At 44.3% G+C, this 19301-nt stretch overlaps 1 protein-coding gene across 2 annotated transcripts in view; it reads left to right on the top strand.

The window, feature by feature from the left end:
* The window catches only part of CNOT10 (CCR4-NOT transcription complex subunit 10), a 52578-nt gene extending 34806 nt beyond the window's left edge, over window positions 1-17772 (top strand). For both annotated transcript variants that reach the window (XM_066585742.1, XM_066585743.1), the window contains exons 15-20: window positions 6265-6378; window positions 10965-11095; window positions 13716-13751; window positions 14105-14232; window positions 14753-14828; window positions 17538-17772. In XM_066585742.1, coding sequence (XP_066441839.1) covers window positions 6265-6378; window positions 10965-11095; window positions 13716-13751; window positions 14105-14232; window positions 14753-14828; window positions 17538-17695 — 643 coding nt within the window. In that variant the 3' untranslated portion in view covers window positions 17696-17772. The remainder of the gene's footprint in view (window positions 1-6264; window positions 6379-10964; window positions 11096-13715; window positions 13752-14104; window positions 14233-14752; window positions 14829-17537) is intronic.
* Window positions 17773-19301: the final 1529 nt, after the last annotated feature.

Genomic DNA, 19301 nt, shown 5'->3' with positions numbered 1-19301 from the left:
AGGCCGTTGAGGAAGCGCGAGGTTTAGGATTAAGCGATTTGCCGATGCTGCTTGGGCTTCTTCTGCTCCAGAAATCTGTCTGAGTTACTTAAGGAAACATTTAACTGATCTGACACTTCATCTTTGAAATGCTGTTCCTTAGAATGAACGGCAATCTCCCTCAGACACGTGGCACAGTTCTCTCATACAGGGTCTTCTGTGTATCTGTGTGGTCCTAGGAAAACACATTTATTTTACGGGCATTGTTAGAATTTTTCCGCGTTCGTCTCATCGGCGCCCGATTCTTACATTTTCACATTTAATGCCGTTCTTCCGACGGACGGCATCAGTCATAAACGTTCCCGGGGTATCTGCGGGTCTACAATAGCGCACATTCTATAGATGTATAATAAAGTAAGCAGGTAGTGTTGCCACAATCTTCTCCTTCACAGCTCCCGGCAGAAAAGAATGAACTCGCTTCATTACCGAGAAGCTTTTGTGTGTGTTCAGATTGGATGTGACATCTGGGAAGGGACACAACAGTACTTGCACGAATGGGCTTCAGGACCTGTTTTGGAGCATAATTAAAGTGTGTGCCTCCTGGGAATAGAGGAATAAAGACGCCCCAGGCCTTGCCATGAAATATATGACTTACTGCTTAGACCAAGAGTGGGCTTGACAGTTACCAGAAGGTTGCAGCTGTAATAGCCCACCTACCCTCATGTTCTGTGTTCTCACGACTCTCCTGGCCAGCTCCACATGAAGCCTACAAAACATGATCCCCTCGGCTTCCTAAAAGTCACCTCCACAGCCTCATATTTCAATCCGAAGCCTTAATTCTTTACTAGCTTCAAAGAGAAGTGCTACTCAAAAAAATAAATAAAATAAATTCACAACATGTATTTGTATTCCCCATCACTACTGGTATTTAGCATCTAGAATATATATTTTGGAAGTTTGCGTCCCCATTTAAGGTCTTTGGACAAGTGTCCTAAAAAGTTATTGAGATCAAAGCAGCTATTTACACTCCAGAGGAATTTTATATATTTATTTATTTTTTGTCTTGGGACTGATTTGCCGAAAAGTTCCAGCTGCTAAAGGTTTTCGCTCTTTGATTGTGTGATGGTTTTTGGTTCCGAGCCATTTTTGAGCAGATGAAGTCGTTTTTGGTAATTTTCCTAGAGCAATTCTCAGTAAAGGGAGCAGGCCAGGTGCCCATAGCAGCCGGCAGTTGAGTTTAGTGACACATACTGATTTCGGCGGGCTGTCACTTATATCGATCGGTTTAGTGGCTTTGCAAATCTTACGTTTGAAGCTTTTGCGGGGCCGGACTGGAGAGGAGTCCAGTGATGCTCATGTATATTCATATATGCACACCCTCCTCCAGATGTATGCACAGTAACACAGAAGAACCTGCCATTCAGCATCTGGAGAGGAGCGAAGGGTGGGGGGCGAGCGCATATATGAATATGCATGAGCTTCATTGGTCTCCTCTCTTGTCCAGCCATGCCGAGTTTCAAAAGTAATGGGTGAGGTAAAAGAAAAGCTTATATTCTGGAAGGGTGAATGTGGTGCAGTCTTCAAATGTGGAAACAAATATGCTTGATTATGTATTTTGCCCCCCAAAAATCTGTTTATTATTAAAACCAGCTTGTATACGCGTTTCGAGGTATGGGAACCTCTTCCTCAGTATTTGCTGGGGTTGGACATCTAAAGATGCTAACTGTGTATCTGACATAGTTCTTAAGGGCTCCTGTCCACAGGCGTTGCGAAATCCCCTGGTGAATCTCCGCCGCTGGAGCCGTCGCCCAGGAGCGAGCCGGCAGACAAATCTCTGCAGTGAGCCTATGTGACAGGCTGGCCGCGGAGAATCGCAGCGAGGCTGCGCTTTAACGCCGCGTGGAACGCAATTCAAAAACGCCCGTGGACAGGCAGCCTTAGGCATTGCAATAGCTGCCCACTTCCTTCTTTTTTTTTTTCATCCTGCTTCCTCTTCACTGGGGTTGCTGTACCTTTTTTTTTTTCTTCCTTCCATTTGTCTACAAGTTTCAAAAGTAAGATTTACACAACCACCAAACTGATAGATTTAAGTGACAAACCGCTGAAATTGGTGTGACACTATATTGTGCTGCCCACAGCCCAAGCAGCCTCAGGAACCTGATAGGCTCCCTTTTAAAGGGGTTGTCACACTTCTTCTATAGCGGTTTTCAGATCTCTCCATACTTTGCGCAATGGCCCATTCGTTTTAATAAAACACAGCCTGCAGTACCAACCCGGGCCACTGTACAATGTATGGAGCTGTCTGAAAACAGCTAGAAGTGGGACAACCCCTTTTAAGGTCTAATCTCAGGGGCTGCAGCGTTGTGTTGCAGGGACAGAAGAGGGGCTGTTTTTGTTATTTTTTTAAACATGCACCTGTTTAAAAAAAAAAAAAGAATCGAATTGTAACCGAACAACCTCTTTAAATCTAATCAGTCGGGCACTATATGTAGCTGCTTGCCTGCTTCTAATAAGCTTCAGAAACCATTACATACACATTCGCTCTGTTTACATGCGATATACAATATTTTCCCTTTATACTTTTGTTTTTCTAACCATGCACGACTGAAAGGCTCCTTTAAATTTGACACTTAAGAGTACACAAACGGCAGATCACATTTTGGAAAGCTGACTAATATTCTAAAAGGTCACGATTCTCTCAGGCCGAACTCGGTGTAGAAATATTTAGTCTCGTTTGCTATCTGTGTTACCAGTCAAGCCGTGTTGACCAACCTTGAAGAAGCTTGAGAAACTTCTAAAATTTTTTTTTTTTTTTTTTTTTTAAATCTCTAGTTTAACTTTTTGCTTTCGTGTCATTTGCATCAACGCTTCTTTGTTTCTGATTTAGCAATTGTCTTTTTTTTTTTTTTCTTCTCCGAATGTGAAAGCCTCGCATAAACTAGAATCAGCATTTTAAATTAATGGCAGTCCTTCAATTAGTCCTGAATCCAGTAAATGAAGGGCTGCCTGTTGGGCGAGCCCAGTTCAGAAGTCACTGGCTTAACTTAATATGCTCATATCCTGTTGTGTGATTGTTTGAAGGGGATCAATGTGCGGCTCGGATTTCCTCGCAGGAATGTTTTCTGTGTGATCCAGGAAGAGGACGTGGTAAATCTCAGGTCTTATCACCTTGGGCTCTGCAAAAGGCATTTGTTTCTCACATGTTCCTAAGTCAGCAGCGCGCTTACAAAACAATTTATTTATTAGGTGCCAACATACGCCGCAGCAGAGGATTGTGGGAGCAACGGACACGCATGCCTAATGTATGAATAGTACAATGTGGAGTTGTGTGCAGTCAATGAAACATATATATTGAAAGCCCATCAACAAAACGCACTGACAGTTTAGTAGCTCCCTACTAATGAAAGCTAGTGTCAATCTGTGGTCTCCCATCGGGAGGCAGGAAGCTGAGGTGTAACCAAGCTGAGCAGACTCCCTGCCCAAAGTAAACGGAACATTTCAAAGGTTTACCAGTCCGCTCGGACCCTTACATGTGTTGTGGAAGATTAGTTACCACTAACAACATATGTACATGATTACTGCCCCTCTATCGTGGTCACTGATATTCAGCGTGCCTAATAGATTCTACCCGAAACTTCATTTTTGGCTCGTTACATAATATTGAAATTCTGTAGAGCAAAGAATTTTAGGTTCTTCGGTCTGTTTCTCCTGGATCGGTACATCGCCTTCATCATCCACCAAGTCCTTGGCATAGATAAATGCATTCTCTGCTGTAACATATGCTATGTAGCACAGTGAGGGTTATTGGTAAATCCACCCTCGGGTTGTGGATTTACGGGAAGGATTTGCAGCAAATCCACATTGGAAAATCCGCATAAAAAAACCCAAAAAAACTGCACCATTTGGTGGAGATTTTAATGCAGATTTTGGTGCGAAGTTCACCTCCCTTATCAGAAGGGGTGGAATCTGCACCAAAAATCCAATGTCAATTTTCACGCAAGTTTTGTGCAGATTTTTTTCAGCAGTGGGAGGACCAGATTTTTAAAATCTCTTCCACTTTGTAGCTACTTGTACATGCTGTGGATTTTATGTGCGGAGGGTCCACACAGAAAATCCACCCCGTGTGAATATAGCCTGAAGGTGGCCATACACATTAGTTGTCTGCCGAACACCCCCCACCCCCGACATACATATGGGCACTAGTGCGTGTGTGTTCGAGGGAAGAAGACAGTTGCCAAACAGCGGCCTTCTCCTTGAGAACAAAAGGATCAGGCAGATGAAATGCAACTGCCTGATCCTTTGTTACCCCAACATCTGAGACTGGGGAAGAGTTTGGAGGATACACCCCTCCGTACACCTTAGAGGACGGTGGGTTTGGATAACATACATGTAATGTGTGCAGCCACCTTAAGGCTACCATTCTCTGCTTATTGTTAAAGGGGAGGTCCGAGAGGTTTTTTTTTCCCCAAAGGGGTCCTTCAGTATGTAAACATAATAAAGAGCTCATACACCCCTCTTCCCACTCCTCTCTCGCCGCCATCCCCGAGTCGCTGCTGTATTCTTTGTTTATAGTCCTTGATAGAAGTCCGTGTGGCCCTCGAAGTTGCAAAAATAAGTGCAGTCATTTTTCCACGATTTGCTGGTCAGTGTTCTCTAAGCTCTCTTGGTTTAGCAGGACCTTCCGGGTCGCTGTACCAGTGAATGGGAAGCGACCAACGATGGGTTTTATGCTTGCATGAAATGAACAATGAATCCTCGTTCAGTCGTTGGCCATGTTCACACTGAACGATTCTCCCTTGAATTCAGATAAAGGCACCTAATACTGAACTTGCCACAAGTTTTGCTAGTAAAGGCTGTTGATGTGAATGAGCTGCTAGTTCTTGCCCAGCATGTGTTAACCCTTGTATAACCCGCAGCCTCTGAGGCACCAATGACTCTTTATTTGACTTATTTGCTCTTTTGTTTTATTCTGCAATTCATTTAGTGGATTTTATTTTTATCCAATCTCTCTTCACATTGTGTCAAAACCCCCTGCAGAATTCCCATGCAGCGCGGGTATTAATTCTGCAACACGGTCATTTAGTTTCAACGCCGATTTCACCCCTTCAAATCCGTACGTTACTTGTGGATTTGCGCGGTGCTAAATCTGCTATATGTTGAATGTGAGCTTTCTATGTGGAGCGTGACCGTGGGAAGGATTCGGTTCTCCCTTGAGTGCACTTTAGGCCCTGACATTTCACATGTATGTTTTTCTTTAGCACCCTTGATATTTACTGAATAGCTCAGCCTCCTGCTGAGATCCTTTACATCTTAACATTTGCAATATTTGTCAGTTGACCCAAACTGGTTAATTTTTCACTATTACATATTAAACATGGGTCCAAGAGGGAGTGTCGTCTCTTAAGGCGAGCACCCAAAAAGTGTGTGGAGACAGCTAGGGGGTGAGTGGGTCGGGGGGGATGTCATTGTCTCTCCCCAAGGAGAGCACCCAGAAGGGGTGTGAGAAGTCACCCGAAAAGGGAGTAAGGAAACTTATAAGGCCATGCACGCTCCTCTGGGTAATTTATGCAAATAAGGGAGATGGAACAATACCTCTGCAGCGCCACCTATTGGATGGCAGCATTCCAAATAGAAGAGATTATGACTGTTATATGGTGCTTACCCAGAACGCCTCCGCTTTATCTTGATAGTTTAATATGAGTCCGTCTTAACTGCACTAGAGTTAGCAGTACTTGCAGAGCTTGTGGTGGGCTTGTACCTGTACGGAGGAGGCAGGCCGGGTTACCACATGGCATCGAAAATGCAGTTTTTACTGCATTTTTAATGTGCATGTTAATTGCACGCCAAAAACACCATGCGAGATTAACATTTGTATCAAAACCACCATAGAAACACGGTTAAACGATGATTCCAACCTGGGGAGGGCTGACGCAGCTGTTTGAGATTACTCAGAAGTTGGCTTATTGACTCCTATTACATAACATAGGTAACCTGTAGTCACATGTGCTTTAATGGATGAGCCTTAAACTTCAAGGCAGCCAACATGAGGATTTCCCAAAGGTAGCGATTTACATACAGTTTTATGTTCCTCCAACTGGACATCTGCTTTATAGTTAGAAATCCTCTTTGAGGAGAAGGTGAAGTAGTCGTTGGGTATTTGGGAGATCCCGCTAACAGATGTTTTACATGCTCCGTGATCACTTCTCCTCCTCGTTCCGGAGGATCACAGTTTGGTTATTCAGCTTTATTCCGTCTCCTTGAAGTGTTCTCTCCTTCCCTCCGCAGGTGCTCCGTGCTGGCGTGTAGCGCCTATGTCGCTCTGGCTTTAGGGGACAACCTTATGGCACTAAACCACGCCGAAAAACTCCTCCAGCAGCCCAGATTATCTGGATCTTTGAAGTAAGTTTATTCCCTGTGTTCCCGGAAGAATACGTCTCTCACTTCTCACATCCTAATAACCTGATCTTCTAAAATGACTCCCTGATGCATACTTATACATTTGACCTCTGGTTTTGATAAATGATGGACTGTTGCTTATTATTTTCACCCATTAATAATCGTTTTTGTTTGTTTTGTTTTTTTTACATTTTTATATTTTTTTGTGACTCAAGACTAGCGGTGGTGTTTAAGGACTAAATCGCTTAAGTTGCTAAACCTTTGCAAGGGGGAGAAGAAAAAAAAAGTATGCCGTACTCTCCGTACTCGCCTACCTCTGCAGTGCAGTACCATAGACAGTGAATGATGGGCGAGCACTGCTGCATGGCATATTGCTCTATTTATTTTGCCTGTCTCTCGGGGAATATAGGCCCCCTGTTCTGACGATCGGTGGGGTTCTCTGCACAGAACAAAGCTTTATGTAGCTACATCCAAGCAAATTTTGAGTTTAATGCAAAGTAAGTAAAAAAAGTGTTCTAGTTCTTAAGGCCAAAGTTGGGCCCAGTCCCTGCGGGGGTTAACCTGTGCAAGGAAAAAAAACTCAAACTGAGCAGCACTGATGGGATTTTGTGAGCCTTAGGCCAGCGTCACATGGGCATATTTACACTCAAAATTTACATGCGCAATACGCAGAGAATAGGACCTATTGATCCCAGTAGGTTTGTTCACACGTCCGTATTTTCTTGCGCATTTATGCACCAAAGATCCCTATAGAAGTCAATAGGGGGTGCGCAATAAGAACACATGGGGTTGGAAAAAGAACTCATTAGACTAATTAGCCATTTCAATCAGTGCGTCTTTGTTTGCCGCGTGCAAAAAGTACAGTAACATACGTACAAAAAAAAAATCTTTCAGTCTGCAAAATGCGTGCGCAAATACACATACATGCATGGGGTTGCGTTCACATGGGCGAGTGTGATATCCGGCCGAGAAACTCAGCCTGATATCGCGCTTGCCGATGTACGATTCTCATGGTGACGCAATGCGTTTTTGAGTATAAATGGCATCACTTCTGTGAAATTGGGATCCCACGCGTGTTGGGATCGTAAATGTTTTCCATTGACTTGTGTGGGCAACGGCCCACACGCATGCACATTGCACAGCATGCGGGTCCCGTGCAATGCATTTTAAGGTCCCTTGGAAAACAATGGGCGAGGCGTTCCGAGGGAACGTCCAAAGAGAAGACGTGCTTGGAGTATTAATTTATTCAAAAGAATGGATTTCATATTCGTACAGGTTTGGTGCGCCTTGTGTGAATAAGCCCTCAGACTGTGACCAGCAAAATGACAATGCTGTACAATACAACCCATGATAATTACACCCCACAAACGGCACATTTCTGGCCCTCCAGGACTGAAGCAAATACAATCCCATTGTGGCTCAGTTTCCTTCCAGATACTTTCATTTGTTTTAAATGTGTTCGGCCAGCTTCCCCTAGCCATGTATCCTTATATTGTGTCTATTTTCTGTGCCGATCAGTTTAATCTCAAGTTAGGGGAAACTGGTATTAGAAGCCAGAGCCATCAGTTACTGCAAGAGTTAAAAATGAAAAGGGATGGGGGGGGCGGCAGAGAGTGACCCTTAAGTGTGAAGTGTTGACCCATAACTGGTAATTTCCTCGCTTGTTTTTATGACCGGCCCACAGTTACAGCTTTGTTAACAAATGATTTTGTTTCTGCATAAAGGATGGCGGTTGTGAAACCGGCGCATTATGGCATTAATTGCCCCTGTGAGCGGCTGCACTGCAGTCTCTTATGACAGATCGCTTCGGATGAAAGATCATTTATACGGGGGTGACGCTTGCTCATTTCTCTTCAATGGATGGCTTGTAGTAAAGTTTACAAGCCGTTTTAAGCTGAGGGAAGAGCTTCACGAGCCGAACAAATCTATCGCTTTGCTTTTGGTAATATACTTCATGCTTTTCAAAAGCTCCCAAGGGCAGATGTTGGGCACGGCTTCCTACAGGGTCAGTACATAGCGGCCGGCAGGCAGATATTGGGCATGGCTTCCTACAGGGTCAGTACATTGCGGCAGGCAGGCAGATGTTGGGCACGTCTTCCTACAGGGTCAGTACATTGCGGCAGGCAGGCAGATGTTGGGCATGGCTTCCTACAGGGTCAGTACATAGCAGCCGGCAGGCAGGCAGATGTTGGGCACGGCTTCCTACAGGGTCAGTACATAGCGGCAGGCAGGCAGATGTTGGGCACGGCTTCCTACAGGGTCAGTACATAGCGGCAGGCAGGCAGATGTTGGGCACGGCTTCCTACAGGGTCAGTACATAGCGGCAGGCAGGCAGATGTTGGGCATGGCTTCCTACAGGGTCAGTACATTACGGCAGGCAGGCAGATGTTGGGCACGGCTTCCTACAGGGTCAGTACATAGCGGCCGGCAGGCAGGCAGATGTTGGGCATGGCTTCCCACAGGGATAGTACATGGCGGCCGGCAGGCAGGCGGATGTAAGCGGAGTACCGGACCTCACCCAAACAGCTCTTCTGAATGGGGGGAGATGAATGTTAATAGTTAATCTCTGCATGTGTAATAGTTCCCAAGGTCTGGTATGTAATGCACCGCTATACTACATACAAGAGCTGGACACGTAGCCTAACTGCCGAAAACTTGGATTTCTTGCCTGTTCCAATTGGGTTACCATTTTTGTGAATGGACACATTTCCTCATATTAGTGGTTTTCATACATTGGTACTTGATCATGCCATCGAAAGTCAAAGCTGGCAGATGTGTTTTGGACAAATTGGTGCACAAAGTATTACAGTAAGAATGTCAAACGACTTGCAGAATACTAAGGGGTACAAGTCTTGTCAACCTGTAAGACGCAAGTAAAACCGCAAATGTGGAATTACAGAAAAGAAGAATCTTTATCTAGGACATCACTCTCTGGTGTATGAACGTTTGAGTGAATGGCTTTTTGATCTCGCTAGAGATGCTCCAACTGCATTTTAACCCCTTAACCCTTTGCAATCCAATTTTAGATTTAGGATTTCCTAAAAGGCTTTCTCTTTTTGCTGTTATACAACAGTGCCATCTGCTGGCTGAAGCCAGTGTGTGCACCAGAGAGGCTCCGACAGCGGTTGGCTGGCAATAGATGGTAAGAATACCCTGTCGGACGTCTTCGGACATTGGAGCTGTACAATCTTCAATCAGAAAGTAGGAAGACGTCAGACAGTGGATTGGAAAGGGTTAATGCTGCATGACGCACAGTTACGTCATGAAGGTTTGGGATTTGTATGGAGGGGGATCAGGAGCTGATCTCGCTTCATATAATGTGGGTGCCGGCTGTTTCTTAAGTTGACACCTGCCAGGCAATAGCTGCAATCAGCATTCTGTCTGATCGCAGCTATTAACCATAGCCTAAATGCAACGATCGGAGTTTGGGGGGTGCCGAACGACACCCCTGTGATGAGATTGCTGGGGGGGATGAGGCGAGGAGCATCCGTTTGTCATGGCATCTGGGGGGGGGGGGCTTCTGGAAAGAATCCAGGTTTGTCTGTCAGATCGCAGCACGATGTAATACTAAGGTATTACATAGTTTTGCAGGAGCAATCAAATCATCGCATGTTCTTGTCCCCTATGCAGGCTAACAAATTAAATAAAATGTAGAGATCAGTTTTAAAAAAAGTTTATTTAAAAAACAAAACCCTTTCCGCAAATTTATTATGGCTGTCAAAAGATGGTGGCAGAAAATAATTTTATTTTTTCCAAAGAGATATTTTGTGTTTTAATTGGTACAGCAAAACCGAGTATATACACTTAATATTGTGGTCCTTCCACTGACCCATAGACTAAAGTTGTCACTTTTGTTGCAGATTGTACTCTGTTGAAACAATAACCTCCCCCTCCCCCCTCCCCCTTCCCCTAAGATGGTGGAATTGCGGGGGGGGGGTTTCCCCTTTCCTCACTCCACTTAGAATTTTTTTTTTTTCAGTATCTTATATAGTACTAGTGAAGAATACAATTTGTACCGCAAAACACAAGCCTTTACGGAGCTGCCTTGGTGGATAAATAACTGTTATGACTTTTTTAAAGTGGGGAGAAAAAACTGAAATTGTTTAAAAAAGAATAATCTTTCAAAAAGGTTTAGAAGCCAACGTGGCCCCACTGCTCTATTGTCAAAGCCATTAATTTGTCTACAATCGGCCGGGGAGGAGAAAGCGGATAGGAGATTTCACGTAAGCCAAGGCCTCCTGCGTAGCCCTTCTGATCTTAGCGGGTTGGTCAAGAGACTTCAGCTTATTTACTAATTTCATACTATTCAAATAGCTGACTTTCTTTATAAACCTCCTATTTATCATGTGAGGATCAGCTTAAAACCATGTGAAATGTCTGCAGGTACTGCTGTGGCCACGTTCTATTGTGGACATAGATCCCATTTCTACAGAACTTTCTATATTTGTCTGATCCCGGTGAACATGAAGGAGTTAAAGGTCGGCACATTGATTGTGTTTGGCATCCACACCATGTGCATGTAGAGTTTTCGGACTAGTTTGGAAGGCCGATCTCTGACTATTCTTTTGTTTTACCCTCTTTCATGGCAGGTTCTTGGGGCATCTGTATGCTGCTGAAGCACTTATCTCTCTGGACAGAATCTCAGATGCCATCACTCATTTGAACCCAGAAAATGTCACAGACGTGTCCCTTGGGGTTTCATCGAATGAACAAGAGCAAGGTTAATGAAACCACACTTGACTAAAATCATGCTTTTATCCTTCCCCGATGGCAGCAGTAATGCCGGCATGGTCGGACACACATACATTTCCATCCCCGTTTCTTCATAATTTATTTGCACAGTATGTTCAGATCGTGAATACTTAATGCAGCGGCTCCTTTACTTTTGACGTAACCTTCTAAATACTTCTGCTTTTTCTGTGCTCCGGCCTGGAGAACATTGCAGATTTACCGGCCCTTTTTACAGGACATCGAAGCATGATGTACAGTATTGTACTATACTTCAGGGCACGGCAGCAAACAAGCATCCTCAGGGGTTGTCGACTTGGTCCATCATTAGTCTCCACACAACAACAACAATTTTTTTTTCTTTAAAGGGGTTGTCCCGCGCCGAAACGTTTTTTTTTTTGCATAGGCCCCCCGTTCAGCGCAGGACAAACCCAAGGGATGTGGTGAAATAAAAAAAAAATTTTTTACTTACCCAAATCCCCTTTTTGCATCTTCTTCTTTCTTTTCCTCCAAGATGGCCGGCGGGATCTTCACCCACAATGCACCACGGGTCTTCTCCCATGGTGCACCGTGGGCTCTGTGCGGTGCATTGCCGATTCCAGCCTCCTGATTGGCTGGAATCGGCACACGTGACGGGGCGGAGCTACGCGATGACACGTAGAAGGGGCGGAGCCAGAACGCCGCTCGTGCCCGGACCGACCAGAAGGGAGAAGACCCTTCTGCGCAAGCGCGTCTAATCGGGCGATTAGACGCTGAAATTAGACGGCACCATGGAGACGGGGACGCCAGCGCAGGGAAGGTGAGTATATAACTTCTGTATGGCTCATATTTAATGCACGATGTATATTACAAAGTGCATTAATATGGCCATACAGAAGTGTATAACCCCACTTGCTTTCGCGGGACAACCCCTTTAAAGCTTTTCTATTAATTTCTGGATGTGTAAAGGTCCTGGCTAATTTAATGAAAAAATAATGTGGATACCAATCTAATTAAGCAATGTTAGGAGTTCACAGAGATAAACATCACACTCCTATTTAATTCATGTTTTAAGTATTAGTCTTATAGGCTCCCTTGAGCCTCAAATGCTATATATTGCTACACTATGGGTAACGGCTGGGAAATGGTAACATTTGTTTGTCACCTTTTTAAACAATGAGGTTCAATAACGTGGATTACTTCCAAAGATTCCTTTAAATGGCTCAATAAAACTTGGGTTTATTTAAAGGAGTTGGGACTTTCAGGCTTAGAATTCTTCATTGTTGAATATGTGAAAAGTAATCTGATCTAGATGTATTGTAATTGAACCCTTCTGTGAAGTGTTCTCATGTATCTTCTTTCTTCTTTTTTTTTTTTTTTTTTTTTAAGTCATTTTGCCTCAACTTCTGTACTTCCTTTTGGGGACACTACGTCACATCTCATTGAGCCCCTTCCCCTCTGGATTACATTTGCCTTCATGATCGTAGGACCCCCATACGCCTTCCGTTGGTCGTCTAACAGCTGTTTTCCCCAACTTCCCCATATACACAAATGTTTGGCCCAGTGGAGCGTTATTGTATTTTGGGTGTTATTCCATTACCAGGCAGCACTGGCGCATCGGCGTATTGCGGGGAACAAAAGGATCGGGCATTGACATTCAATGACTCCAATTCTTCTGTTGGGTGGAAGGGGAGGGAGTTGTGTGTGGGGGGCCTTTATGATCTGTGGTCATGTGACTGCTGATATGACCCAGAGGGTTGTTTATAATGCACATAGTCTCATGACTGGCTTAATATGAACATATGGTAATATGCAGCATTTTACTGGGATGTGTAATGGTGTATTGTTGCATTTTTTTTCCCTGCACATGACAGCATATCTCACACGCGCCATTATGCACTGACCTCTGGGTGTCTTCTTTTTTTTATTTCTTTCCTGCTAATGTTGCGTAAAAATGCAGCACATATGCCATGTAATTGCGTATGTACAGTGTTTTCGTATGCACCCATAGACAATAGGACTCTATTGTGCGTAATAAGCTGTAAAATAGAACCTGCTACATTCTCTCTTTTTTTACGTGTATATGCTACATGATGAATATACACAAGTGTGGGTGGAACCGCGAAAATCTGTTTATTTAAATTGCCACAATTTACTGCGTGTATTAAGCTGGTAATACGCAATTCAAATACTCGCATGTGAGCCCGGCCTCAAGGTGTTTGTACGCAATAGATAGAAGTAGGTTAACCAGACAACCATCCAACAGTCATTCAACCATTAAAGTCTCACAAAGGCAGCCAGATGCATTTGTACCCAATTTGGCCGTTAAAATCGGCCATGTATGTCCAGCGACGAAGGGCGATGGCCGAAAGAGCGTTCTGGGATCATTCTTTCAGAGAAGGATCATTTGTACACAAGATCTTTCATCTGATGGACGACAATGTTGAACACAGCTGATGACTTTCCAGATAAGGATGATCTGTCAGCGGTAGGCAAATAAACTGATGTTTTCATTGTTATATTTTACCTGCCAAACGATCATTTTGCTTGAAATCGTCCATTTTCATTACGTTTAGTCTTGTATGGCCACCTTCAGTCTAACCAGTTGTTTGGATTTTTTATTTTTTTTTCAGGATCTGATAAAGGAGAAAATGAACCCATGGAAACTGGTGAGCATTTTGGTCAAAAACGCTAAACTAAACAAAAAGTCTCGCTGACAGAAGATCTGTCCGTACACACGACCTTGTGTGGTGCAGCGGCATCTCTGAGCAAACCCAACAGGAATGAACACGGCTTTTAATGGCCCTTTTAGACAGAACAAGAACCTCACGATTCTCATTTTAAACCCAACGAGAAGCGAACGAGCCGACGATTATTTATATACCGCCTGACAGCGAACGATTCTCCTTCACTTTCGTTTGTTTAAAAAAAAAAAAAAAAATGTTGAATGATGATTGGTTCCGTCTGAACGCACCCGCTGACGATCAGTAATTGTTCTGATCACTATACTTTCTTGTTTCAGTGGGGAAGCAAATGCCGCAGTGCTACCCAAGCTCAGTCACCTCGGCGAGGACCATGATGCTGTTTAACCTGGGGAGCGCGTACTGTTTACGGAGCGAATACGATAAAGCAAGAAAATGTCTGCACCAGGTAGCCTCATCTGTAATTCATCTCACCATCATACTCAACATAAAGGGCTTGATCTTGCAATGTGTCATCTTAATGCAGCTCTCCGTGCAGCTAGAGTTTGTATGCGACTCCACGCCGACCAGAATTTAAAGGGCACTGGGATCCATTGTGTGCATTTAATTCAGTAGAGCTGCACATATTCTTGTCCTCCGTTCGCTGGTTATTCTGCAGGATGTTGGGTTTCTTTCCCCTATTGGCGTGTTATAGTGACGGCTGACTGTTTCAGCCCGGCAGAGCTAAGTGCAGTGAAAGGCTTATGTATCTGATGGTCTCGGGCCCACGGGGAGTCGTCCTAGCAATTAGGGCTAAAAGTAGTAGTATTAAATCTCAAGATGAGCCTTTGCCTGGGATCGTCTTCCAGCTGTACATGTAGGAGATGTATCTAGAGATTAGCTTCTTGCTTTCTAATAATTCATTAGGTAATTGCTTTGACTTTCTTGTTTTCTTACCATGACTTTTTTTTTTTTTTTGCATTTTCAAGGCTGCATCTATGATCCATCCCAAGGAAATCCCCCCAGAGGCAATACTGCTGGCGGTCTACCTAGAACTACAGAATGGTAATCATTCCCCTTTTGTTGTTTGGTTGATTTAATGGATTAGTATATAGAATAGATTAGGCCCAGCATCTGATAACCCAGGAAGTTCGATTTGCTTGTTTCCATTATAGAACTTTAATATAATGTGGCATTTACAAGAGATCATTGAGCAGAGGGGAATGTTCAGTGCATCCTTGGAAAAAAAAAAATCACACTTTTTCACCATAGAATATATATATATATATATCAGACATCCAACACAATTAATTCCACAATTGCTCCTCTGAGGTATATCCTCCTTGATTTGCAGTATATAACATGTGATCAGGTTTGTTCTGCTTAGAGTAGGCACCCTGACATGACGCTTTATAATACATTGCCACGGATTTCCGTTCCTAGGTGAATCTGCCTTTTGTAAATGTATGTAATGACCTAACTGCTAATGTACATTGCCGCTTATGGTCTTCATTCTGTGTCATCTACTTTCATATTTAAGAGGTATTTCAGTTTTACCAAGTCTATTACTTTTTGCATAATCCAGTTTTCCAATATACCTTCTATATCAATTCCTGGTGGTTAAGATCTCTGCTGGCAGTCATGCAATAGAAACATCACTGTTTACGTCCATTGAATATAATACTCCCCTGGTCATGTGATGGACACACAAGTGCATGGCAAGAACTCTGTCTTTAAGGCCTTGTGTCCGTGGCACACGTGGATTCCGTGCAGGGCTTTGTATCGAGTAGGATTGGGAGCCAGCTGACACCAGCCCACTTGCCTCCGCAACAACCACGATCACGCCGATTACGGCTGTTAACCCTTTAAAACAATAGTTAATCCTTTTGCATATACTCTTCCAAAAGGGTTTGTGCTAATGAGTGAATACTACTTGGCACAATTCTTGTATTTGAAATAGAAAACCAGTGCCCGTTCCTCAATACTTTTTTACTTTTAGGTTGAGTCAAATTTGACCTCTAATTTATTTGTCTCCTATTCTTTAATACTGTTTTTGTTTAAAAAAAATTGAAAATCCATCCCCTAGATGATGTTGTCGTTTTGCTGTAAAACTCGTCCTGCAGTTCCATCTCAGGCAGATATAAAATGATAAAAGTTGTGGTGATTAGATGAACGGTCTTGTCACCTGAGGCCCTACAAGTGGTTCCCCCCCTTGGCCTATAAGAGGCTCCTTGTGTGTAGTGACCTCTTCTTCCACTTGTGTAGAACTTGTTGACCACTAGACGCCTCTATGACGCAGAGAAGAGATTTCACCCCGTTACCAGAGTCTGAGAGGGGCACTTTATTGGGATGGGAGAAGCTGGATGGTCGTATCCATGAATTGTCCCCCACCGGCCATTCTGACCAGACTGTTAGGAGGTGCTGGGACCAGTGGATGTGTGAGGGCACGCACACAAGGCGATAGGACACCCTTGACAGACCACCAGCAGAGAGGATCATTTGATCGTCCCCATAAGCAGCTCCAACTGTTCTGTTGTCTGACAGAAACAGGTGACACCATTGTTACAGACTCTTGTGTGTCTGAAGCATTTCCAGGCACTTGGCTGAAGGATATTTGGTCTCACAACACCCATTACGTGTACTGCCTTCAACAGCCACCCACTGTCACCTCTGATTGCAGTGGTGTCATGGATGATGAAACTGGACTGCTACGGAGTTGTCTTCAGCGACTAATCCAACATTAGTTTGGGCGCTGATGACGACCGTGTTTCTGTCTGGAGACCTGGGAGTGAGCAACTCAATCCTGGCTTTGCTGTAGAGCGGCATACTGCCCCCTGCTCGTGTGATGGTCTGTTGGGCCATAGCATATGACAGTCGGTCACCCCCTAATAGTGGTTATAGGGACAAGGGCAGCTCAGCGATATGTTCAGGGCATCCTGCAGCCACATGTGTTCTTCTCATGGCGGCTTCCAAGAGGCATTTCCCAGCAGGATAATGCTTAGCTGAACACTGCAAGGGTGTCACAGGAATGTCTCCACAACATTGCCATGCTTCTGTGGCCTGCCCAGATTTATCGCCAATAGAACATCTTTGGGACCATCTGGGACACCAACTTCGACAGCCTACAAGTTTGCACAATCTAGAGGCTCAGCTACAGCAAATGTGGACTGATATGCTGCAGGATATCATACGGAACCTGTCTGCCTCCATGCCCCCCGTATCACATCTTGTATCCAAGCTAGAGGCGGCACTACAGGGTACTAGAGCCTCCATGCCCCCCGTATCACATCTTGTATCCAAGCTAGAGGCGGCACTACAGGGTACTAGAGCCTTCATGTCCCCCGTATCACATCTTGTATCCAAGCTAGAGGCGCTTCAACAGGGTACTCGAGCCTTCATGTCCCCCGTATCACATCTTGTATCCAAGCTAGAGGCGGCACAACAGGGTACTAGAGCCTCCGTGCCCATCCGTATCACATCTTGTATCCAAGCTAGAGGCGGCACAACAGGGTACTAGAGCCTCACTTCAAGTATTCAGTTTTCTGCATTAAATTAACCCTTTGCTCTGACACTGTAATCACTTATATCAACGTTACATTCACACATAGAAAGTTTAATTCGATTCCGACAACTCCTCTAGGTGCTTGTTTTTTTTTCTTGACAATGAGTGTGGGTGGGTGGGGGTGGGGGTGGGGTAATTGTCCTGCTTATTGGTCAACCATTTCTAAAGGGTAGATATTACGTGGGTTTTCTTACCACTCTTATCTCTTCTAGGCAATACCCAGCTGGCTTTGCAAATCATCAAAAGAAACCAGCTGCTGCCATCTGTTAAAATGATGTCAGATCTTCGGAAGAAACCTCTATTCCAGCCCATTCATCAGCCAATGCAGCCGATTCAGATGCCCGCATTCACCACTGTTCAAAGGAAATGATATATGCCTTCCATAGGACTGTCAGATAAAATGCTACACACCTCGGAGTCCCTCAATAAATGGCATATTGGACTTTTTCTGGCATATCTTGGCATTTTTTTTTTATATTTACAGCAAAAAAGAATCTTGAGAGTAAAGGATTTAATCCTCGCTGAGCCACAATGTCCCCAGATCTCCAATGTTTTCATATATACTGAATAATTGATCAGTCGTGGCATTAAAAGCATTACAGGAGATGTCTGCACTGAGAATGTAGTGTCTAGGAATAAACCCGGGACTAAATCCTGGTATCTGCCAATACTGTAGCAAGAAAACTAGAGAAGAAGTTAAATGCCTGATATAGTGGATAAGGACCGGTAATGACAGGAACACAAATACTGAGGATAGAACTATTTTCCCATCGTCCGTGACCAGAAGAGTGAGAGTCTGTTTTCAAAGATGGGAAGCATGCAGGTATAGAGAGATGTGGCCTTCCAGCCTTCCTCGAATGATGGAGACCTGTCGGCCATCTTTGCTATCCCTGGTATCGGGAGGAGTGCTTTCTCTTTGACCAGGATTATTTTCCTATATAGCTGTTAGTCCAGGGATATTTGGAACAGGGGTGCTCATACTAATGATCCGCTTTACCTTGGTTTCTGGTCTGTTCCGGTGTCTCAATCGTCTGACATACAACTTGGATTGCCCTCTCCTTGTAACAACAGTGATTGGTGACCATGGCAGTACAAGATCGAACTTTGTGTGATGCTGGAAACTGAATGCACAGATTATGGGGTGTCATCAGGATGATGTGATGTCCTACAGGAACTGGGGTGGGAGGTACAGGAAGTGACATCACAATAAGCTTTCTGGTGGTGGAAATTGAATGCTTGTATAGGACATAATTCGGAGTTTACACCAGCATAGGGTCCAGGTAGGTGACCAGTGTGTCACCTATTTACTTAGGGCTAATGGTAGGGGGTGGCTTCTCAACCTGACAGAGGGTTGAAGGACCAGCATTATAGGTAGTTCTGGAAAAGAGATTTGTGAACCCACCACCCTAATCAGTTTACAAAAAAATGATGCAGCTTTATTGCCTTTTGGAATGATCCCACTGCCATTTTTTTTCCATTCTCTTTAACCCCTTCCCGCTTCAGGACGTACATTTACGTCCTGGAGCGTCGGGGTATGTATGCAGAGAGGTCGCGGGGCGACCTCTGCATACAGCGCGGGCGTCAGCTGTTTATTACAGCTGACACGTACGGGCAATAGCCGCGATTGGCCATTCGGCCGACCGCGGCTATTAACCCTTTAAATGCCGCTGTCAGTTCTGTCTCTCTGTATATCTCATATCTATCTTTACAGTAGATGTTAAGAGGAGTGGTGGGGTGGGGGGGGGGGGGGGGGGGGATGTCACTTCAACTTTGTAGTGTCCTGAATGGCAGCTGACTGATACTGGACAGCTGGGGGGACACTTTCTCCATCTCTTTATATGACAGGTTCATTATCATTAACTCCTATAGCCTTCTACATAAGCTACAGGCCATAAGTATCCAGTCAGAAGGATGAGCTGTGATCTCCTCTATCATAGCTGTGCAACAGGAGCTGTACGATCATCATCAGTAACTGT

This window comes from Eleutherodactylus coqui, chromosome 12, assembly GCF_035609145.1.
Source record: "Eleutherodactylus coqui strain aEleCoq1 chromosome 12, aEleCoq1.hap1, whole genome shotgun sequence".
Lineage (NCBI taxonomy): Eukaryota > Metazoa > Chordata > Amphibia > Anura > Eleutherodactylidae > Eleutherodactylus > Eleutherodactylus coqui.
The sequence above is the reverse complement of the archived record's forward strand: the minus strand, read 5'-3'. Positions and strand labels throughout refer to the sequence as shown.